The sequence below is a fragment of the Pelecanus crispus genome, chromosome 1, assembly GCF_030463565.1.
Source record: "Pelecanus crispus isolate bPelCri1 chromosome 1, bPelCri1.pri, whole genome shotgun sequence".
Taxonomy (NCBI): Eukaryota; Metazoa; Chordata; class Aves; order Pelecaniformes; family Pelecanidae; genus Pelecanus; species Pelecanus crispus.
The window spans coordinates 220,335,919-220,344,534 of NC_134643.1; the positions used below are offsets into that span (position 1 = coordinate 220,335,919).

Consider the following 8,616-nt stretch of genomic DNA (forward strand, 5'->3'; position numbering starts at 1 on the left):
TCCAGCGTGAGTCCTTGCCACAGGCTGCAGCTCTTCATGAACTGCTCCAGTGTGGGTCCCTTCGATGGGGTGCAGTCCTTCAGGAGCAGACTGCTCCAGCGTGGGTCCCATGCAGTGTTACGAGTCCTGCCAGCAAACCTGCTCCAGCGTGGGCTCCTCTATCTCCATGGGGCCACAGTTCCTGCCAGGAGCCTGCTCCAGCACAGGCTTCCCACAGGTTCACAGCCTCCTTTGGGCACATCCCCCTCCTCCAGCGTGGGGTCCTCCTTGTGTGCAGGTGGATCTCTGCTCCACCGTGGGCCTCCATGGGTGCAGGGGCACAGCTGCCTCGCCATGGGCTGCAGGGGAATCTCTGCTCCGGTGCCTGGACCACCTTCTGCCCCTCCTTCTTTACTGACCTTGGTGTCTGCAGAGTTGTTCCTCTCACTTATTCTCACTCCTCTTTTCCATATGCTGTTGTGCAGCAGCTTTTTCCCCTTCTTAAATACGTTATCCCAGCGGTGCTACCACTGTCACTGATTGGCTCAGCCTTGGCCAGCGGCAGGTCCATCTTTGAGCCAGCTGGCATTGGCTCTGTCGGACATGGGGGAGGCTTCTAGCAGCTTCTCACAGAAGCCACCCCTGTAGCCCCCCCCCCCACCAGCTACCAAACCTTGCCATGCAAACCGAATACAACTTATGCTTTCTGACTTGATATGTCTCTAAGAGTACCAATTACAAAAACCTCCTTTTTTAATATAAAAAATATAAAATACATATTTTATAAAAATATAAAAGCAGAGTAGATAGCTTCATCATTTCTTGAAATCTTTTTGAAGAATGGATTTATTTGGGTTTTTTCATTATGGTTCTATGTGACAGTTAAGTCAATTTAAACCTGGAGTGTTGCCAAAACTCATTGTGCTTTTAGTGTCTTCCTTTGTGCTGCTGGCATTACGGATCGTTGTTTTAGAAGGTGATCTGGCTGGAAAAAACAAGTACACTGCCCGTTGTTCCTCTGAGCAGTTTTCATCTGTGTGTTCCCTGATCCGAGCTGCTGTATGGCCCGGGGTTGGAGGTGCTTAGGCAGGAGTGTCTGGAGGGTGATAGTCCATTTTCATCACAGCGCATACTTAAGTTGGCTTAGAGCAAAACTGTCAAACCACAGCCGCAACATCACTAAAGCAAGCAGTTTGGTAGGGTTCATGTAGTCATACGTACCATAGACTTCTATAGCTGCATTGTGCCCTTTGCATCTGAAACCTCTGCCATGAAAAATAGGAAATGCATTTGTGATTGTGTAGTGCCAAAAGAGTCTGAAAGTTTATTTGATACATACTGGGGCTGTGTAACTTTGATTACACTTGTTTGTTTGTTCCTTATGATCCAGGACTTCAAGATGACAGGAAGAGAGTTTCTTGAACTAGATTCTCCACAACAAGGAGTATATTTGGAAAGATTTAAGCGGATGGAAGTCATACAGAAGTTATTCAATGAGCTTCCCAAAGCAGATCAGTAAGTGCTGGTAAAGCAAACAGAGATAAGTGTATCAAAGTCTTTTGAAGGCTTTTCTTTTCCCTTACTCTTGTATTGCAAATCTTCCATGCAGTTACAAAAATACTTAATTGTGAAGATGCTTATTATTGTCCAGAACAGAAAACTTGTTTTGCCTTTTTTAAATATGGTTAGTTGACTGCTATCTTTGGTCCTGCTCAGCTGGTTTCTGGTATGTGCTCCCCAATGCTTAAGGTTCTGGGATGGCTGATCAGCCCTGGCTGGCTCTGAGCATTCATACAGTCCTGTGCTAGAGCTAATAAATTTTCTAGGAAACTGAAATGTTGGAGAGCATAAGGCAGATACCTTTGTGGTTCTGCAGGAGTCATCTTGTGTCCCGCAGGGCTGGCCTGGGGCCAGAACTGAGTGAGCATCAACCTGCTGGTTCCTGCATTTCATTCTGCACTGCTCCCCGTTTCAGGAAGGTGAGACTGAGGTATCCAGGTGGTGGTGGTGGACGAGTCAGCCAGAGTCGTGCAGGCTCACCAGCAGGGTTCTGTGCAGCACAAAACCAGCTAAATGCCTTCTGGGCCTCACAAGTAACCTTTTTTTGTCTTTTGTGATACTGCATTTCACTGCAAAACCTTACTGAACCTGAGCTGGTTCTGTAAGAAGCTGTTTGCACGTGTGTATTATCTTGGATAAATGAAGCAGATTTTTTTTTTTTTTTTTTTAAAATAGAACTAAATTGCTAGCTAAACAAACTGCCAGTAGTAACACAGGGCTTCCCCACACAGGTTAGAAAGAACACCACCAAGGCTTTATCCCTCCCATTACAGTCAATGGTGCGGTTTCGTGTAGGATCTGATGCCCTCACATTGAACTTACAACACTTGTCCTTCCCCAGAAGAGCTGGGGAGCTAAGGGGGAGGCAGGTTCCTCAGTGGTGATGTGCTAACGTCTTGATAGAAACTGTGGTACCTAGGGACCGCTGGGCCTTGGAAAGAAATAGCTGCCAGGGGCGTGTGCCTTTATTTGAAACTACCCTGGCAGGACTTAAAGTTTGTGTATCAGAGGGGAGGTCACTCATGGCTGGAAGGGAAGAGGAAGCATGCTGCAGTCGGGCTGAGAGAGTTCCTGTTCACCAAAGCTCTTAACACTAGGGAGCTAGTGTTTAGAACAAACAAAACCAAACAAAAAAAAAAACCCAAAAACAAACAGAAAAAACCAAACCCCAACCCTTCCATCCTCCCTTTCTTTCCTTTTGTGCCATGTAGCAGTTCTGTACATCAGTAAGCCGAGCAGATTCTGCTGGTCCTGGGTATGTTAATTTGCTTCATTTTGGATTCTTAAATACACTGCTAAATTTTAATCTCGGTCCTCCACGCTTATGTATATGCACGCATGTATTTAACTGCCTATTGGATTTTATTGGATTGGCTATTAGGAAAAATTTCTTCACTGAAAGAGTGGTCAAGCATTGGAACAGGCTGCCCAGAGAGGTGGTGGAGTCACCATCCCTGGAAGTGTTCAAAAAACGGGTAGACGTGGCACTTTGGGACATGGTTTAGTGGGCATGGTGGTGGTGGGTTGATGGTTGGACTGATGATCTTAGAGGTCCTTTCCAACCTTATTGATTCCTAGTTTTTACTTTCATTATAAATAATCCAGCCACCAAGCCAGGAAACATGAAATTGCTACTCTCCCCTTAATTGGTTTAGTGGTGGACTTGGTAATGTTAGGTTAATAGTTGGACTGGATGATCTTAAATGTCTTTTCCAATCTAAACGATTCTATGATTCTATGATTGTAAACATACCAACAGAACAAAATGGCTGGTTTGCAGAAACTGTACTCTGGCAACATTCTGTGAAGGGCGTCCAATACTGGGAGAATGCTGATTTGAAAAGCAAATTCTTTTTAAAACTAAACACAGAAAAAGAAACATAGCTCCTAAATAAGGGCAAGAGAGATATCTGACCAGTAAAGTTCTTTTGCTATATAGCATCAGAATTGAATTGTTAGTAGCTTATTTTCATGTTTGAAAATCTGGTATGTACCAAGAATGAAAGTATTTTCCTATTCAAAATGAGAAATAGTTGGTGTCATTGATGTCAGATGTTTTTAATGTTTTAGGTTTCACATGATTAGCACCTACATCTCTGAAGTCTTTTTTGTATGATCTGTCAGTGCTTAATGTTACTCTGAGCATTAAAATGTAGAAGAATTTTAAGTAGGTGGATTTTTAAAAATGATGTATTTTAATTGCTAAATGGTTTAGAGATTGTCACATTTGATAATTTTGCAAATATGACATTTGGCCTAGCACAAATTTTGTGACTGGTTAAGCATTTTATTTTATTTGGGGCTTTAGTGATAAATCCAATTATGATGCATTTTAAAAATACACTTTTAACATAATAAAATTGGCTCAGCCTCAGAATCGGAGTGCCTTCCAGTTAATTGCTTGGCCTGGCAGTAGTTGTCATTCTGGGAATGTTAGATTTGTGGAAACCTGAAGCAAAGAGTTGTTTCCACAAATCAACTGAGTGTGCCAGGTATAACGCTAAAGATAATGCACAGCTTCCTTCTGCAAGTCAAAGGAAATAAATTGCAAACTGCTCATCAGGCTTGGCAGATTGGCATGCTTTCCCATTCCCTCTCTTGCATTACCTGCTGTGATGGAACATACTCAAACGGGAACTGTTTATCAGGACATGAAATGCTGACTATCTCTGACCAGACTTTGTTCTATTCTGCGTTCACCATATTACAGATTGTAACAGGAGTAGCTGCTCTAAACCATATGTTAAAAACGTGGTGAATAACAGAATCTAGTCCCTCTGTTTTCAAGGGAAAAATAGAAGCTCCAGTTCTGTAAACCTTTACCTGTAACCTTTAGCTAAGCATAATCTCCTAGCAAGGTGGGACCTTAGATTCACGTGTTGCATGCACACAAGCAAGGCTTACAGCCCTTCAGCCTACAGAACCACTACAAATGATCTGCCAGCAGCTGCTGAGGTCATTATTGCAAGATCTCAGTTGCCATAGTTGTCCCACCTGATGTGTTCTGTAAGCTCTTATGTTGAAACTAAATCTATACTTTTGGGTAAGCAGGCTAGAAACAAGGCTGATTTACAGGAGCTAGCTGTGATTATTTTTTTTTTTTTTTTAAATTTCTGTTGAGAAAAAGTTCTCCTTAGAAACATGCTGATTAGGAGAGCGAATTTCATGAAGTTTCCATTAGCTGTAATAAAAAAATAATGTAGAAAAGGCTTCTCAGCCTTTTTGTCACTTAATTCTTGAGGTGTGTGTAAACTCAGGCATGTAGCGAAGGATGCTGCACTGGTTGCTTTTGAAAGTAGTTACTCTCCATATTGCACCAGCGAGAGATTTACATCTCTTGCCTCTTATTGTAGGATATTCAGAAGTGAATTGTAGCACTCAGTAAACCAAACTTTTTATACAGGTTTCAACTGCTGAAGCAACTTTCCTTCTTTCACAGGAACCTTTGTAATCATGGATCATACTTCCTTGCAGCAAATGCAAGCTTATGCGGCTTAGCAGCAAATAACTTCTTCAGGAACATCCTACACGTCAGAAGGGCTTCCTTGGTGTCTGCTTTGCCAATGGCTGTCATTCCATTTCTTTCAACAGCAGCAGTTTATGAAGTTTTTGTGCGTGAGGCTTTATTTTCAGGTAAAAACCTCATTATTCCTTGTTTTTAAAAGGACTTTGCTTTCTGTACACAATGTAACACTAGAGGAGCTTTTCCTCTCTGCAGAACAGTCGTCTTGAACTGTTGTGGTCTTGAAAAACCTCAGTTTGTAAAGGAGGGTTTGAAAAACAGATTATCTAATGCATTGGGCAGCAGTGAGTTCTTGAAGTTGAGTGGGAAAGGACATAGATACCTTTATTTATATGTTTATAAAAAAATTCTGTTACGCATCACTGGTTTTGGGGTTTTTTTAGCATTTTTCACTCAAAGTCATGTAACAGTGACCGCAACAAAGCAGTTTGGTTTCCCCCATCTGTATGATTTCATTTGAAGGTCAACTTTAGAGTGATAAATTCTTCATGGGTTGAAATGAATGGTTTTTTGCAAAAGAAAGAGTCCGTCTTTCAAAATGTCTTGCATACCTGTACAGCTTGGCCGTTTCTGTCAAGCGCCTGTTTCCATGTCATTGCACGCAGCTTATAAATTGATGTGGTGGAGCTGTGTGGATACTGACAGTGAAATATCGCTTGTCATGCAGGTAAGCTAAACTGCGAGGTCTGCGCTGTGGTCAGAGGAGGACTGATAGGGGCTGTTGTGGGTGGCCTCTATCCTGTTCTCCTGGCTCTCCCCATGAACGCGAGCCTTGCAGCCAGGTACGTCTTTAACCTGCAATGAGTGAAATGTATTTTTTGGTCAAATCTTCAGTTCTCAGTTTAAATTCTGTGGCTTTTTAGTATATGCACACCTGTCTTCCTGTAGGCTTTTAGTACATGGGAATGGATTTACTTTAAGGTCATCTCATTACAAGGTGCAGTTCTCAGTTTAAATTCTGTGGCTTTTTAGTCTATGCACACCTATCTTCCTGTAGGCTTTTAGTACATGGGAAGGGATTTACTTTAAGGTCATCTCATTACAAGGCAAAGTTAGTAAGAGCTACACCAAGCCTCCAAAGTGAAACAAGATCTGCAAACTGAGACACGGTAAAGTGCTTGCCTTTAGCTGGAACCTTACACGCTACCCATGACATGCAGGCCATGTGAAATTGTGGCTGCCATCCTGCCAAGCAGCGAAGATTGCTGCTTAGCGCAGTTTGGCGGGACGGCTGAGAGATGTTACTGATCCTGGGCAGTGCCCAGCAGCCCAACTCCCCTCTGTGGATCGGGTCGGAGCATGGTGAGGGGATGGTGACACTTGGCGAGATGTCAGTACGTGGTCAGGATGGTTTATCGCGTTTATAGAATCATAGAATCATTTAGGTTGGAAAAGACCTTTAAGATCACCCAGTCCAACCATTAACCTAACACTACCAAGTCCACCACTAAACCAATTAAGGGGAGAGGAGCAATTTCATGTTTCCTGGCTTGGTGGCTGGATTATTTTTTAATGAAAGTCAAAACTAGGAATCAATAAGGTTGGCAAGGACCTCTAAGATCATCAGTCCAACCATCAACCCAACACCACCATGCCCACTAAACCATGTCCCAAAGTGCCACATCTACCCATTTTTTCAACATTTCCAGGGATGGTGACTCCACCACCTCTCTGGGCAGCCTGTTCCAATGCTTGACCACCCTTTCCGTGAAGAAATTTTTCCTAATATCCAATCTAAACCTCCCCTGGCGCAGCTTGAGCCCACTTCCTCTCATCCTGTCGCTAAGTACGTGGGAGAAGAGACCAACACCCACCTCACTACAACCTCCTTTCAGGGAGTTGTAGAGAGCGATAAGGTCTCCCCTCAGCCTCCTCTTCTCCAGGCTAAACAACCCCAGTTCCCTCAGCCGCCCTGTGCTCCAGACCCTTCACCAGCTTCGTTGCCCTTCTCTATCCAGAGAGCGAGCTCAGTACCCAGTACCACCAGGTGAATTTAACTTAGGAGAGGAAGGAGAGAATTAATATCTACCTAAATATTTTTAATGACTTTAAATCTTGATGCTTAAATTGGATGGGGGAAAAAAAAGTAAGTTTCTACTGCTGTTTTATGTTCTTCAGGTATTCTTCATCTCCCTTGCCAGGGAAAGAAAATCTTACACGCTTCTGGCTCACAACTGCTCAGCCTGTGTTTAGAAAGATGAGTTTGGGTGTACTTATACAGTTTCTAACTGGATTATATCTTGCCACTAAACATCATGGAATCTATGTCAAAATACTGCAGCAGATGAACACTAGCAGGGACCCTGAAGTGTTACAAGCATGAAGTTAATCAACTTTTCAATTGCCTTGGATAAAATAACCATAATAAACAAAGACAGAAGTTGTTGCTTGCTATCTTTTTTTAACAGAAAAAGTTAAGACTCCGCACTGGCATTCTTTTTGGTTCTGAACTTAAATGCAAGTTAAGTTTTTCATTATGTCCAGCTTAGTGTATACACCTGAGTAACAGCTTTGTAAGGACAGGTGTTTTTTCTTTGAAAATGGGGGGGAAAAAAAAAGCATATATATTGCCCATTTAGTGTCTGGCTCTAAGGTGATGCTACAGCTTTTAGAAGCTGTATAAATGAGTGTTATTGAAAAAGGGGGGCTTTTGTTCACAATGCAAACCACAGTGATTTTAAAAAAAAAAAAGGAGGGGAGGGGATCAAGGCAAGGTTTTTTTAGAGATTCCTCAAAATCTGAGTATTTTTCTCCCTGAACTTTCCTCCATTCTGCTAGCACAGAATTTCTGCCACAAGATTCCCCCGTTGAGGCTGTTACAAGGGTCACTCTATACCGTGTGAGAACACTATCATCACAGAACAATCAGGAATGATACTCGTGTCAGAATTCCCAGCATATATATCAAATGACCAAAAAAAAGCCTAGTCGGAAGAAACTTTTTCCTTGCAACCAGTTTGCCTTGAAATCAGTCTTTTCCTGAAGCAAGGAACTATTTTCAGAGGCCGCAAATGGTTGGTGCTGTTACTGCGATATCTCAGCTACCTCTAGTTTTAAGATTGGTGGTCTGGAGTCATTCATTTCTGCATCAGGCTTGTCTTGACATTGGCAACTGTATATTCTAGAGCAATATAAATTGCTAGTTACGTAAGATATCTTTAGTGTGTTCTGCAGTTTGAGAACTAAATCAGCATTTTTTTCTACTGAAGCAATCATCTCAATCTGATGTATGGTCTTAACTGTAAAAACTGTACAATTACTGGTCAGCAATCATGTACACATCAATAAAATTCTAGTATCCCCAGAGATGCACATGGAAATATTTATTCATGAGAATTAAGAATTCAGCATCGAGAGCTTTAATTGAATTGGTTCAAAATTTACACTCTAGCACTGCTGAAAAATGTATTAGAGGAGTTTCATCGCATTTATCTAACGGATTTGTTGTTACAGCAGGAAGCTTGTATACTCCATTTCTCTATAACCAGGAGTAGTGGCCTGATTTGCACAGGGAAGCAGCAAAGACCTCAGCAACAGTTCTCATGGAAGGTTAG

At 42.3% G+C, this 8,616-nt stretch overlaps 1 protein-coding gene across 1 annotated transcript; it reads left to right on the forward strand.

Moving 5' to 3' along the window:
- The first annotated feature begins 1,349 nt into the window (after positions 1-1,349).
- LOC104030597 (transmembrane protein 126A) lies at positions 1,350-7,439 on the forward strand. The gene is made up of 4 exons (XM_009482341.2): positions 1,350-1,494; positions 4,979-5,172; positions 5,730-5,844; positions 7,181-7,439. Exons 1-4 carry the CDS (start codon positions 1,361-1,363, stop codon positions 7,383-7,385), a joined length of 648 nt encoding a protein of 215 aa, XP_009480616.2. The 5' UTR covers positions 1,350-1,360; the 3' UTR covers positions 7,386-7,439.
- The last annotated feature ends 1,177 nt before the right edge of the window (positions 7,440-8,616 follow it).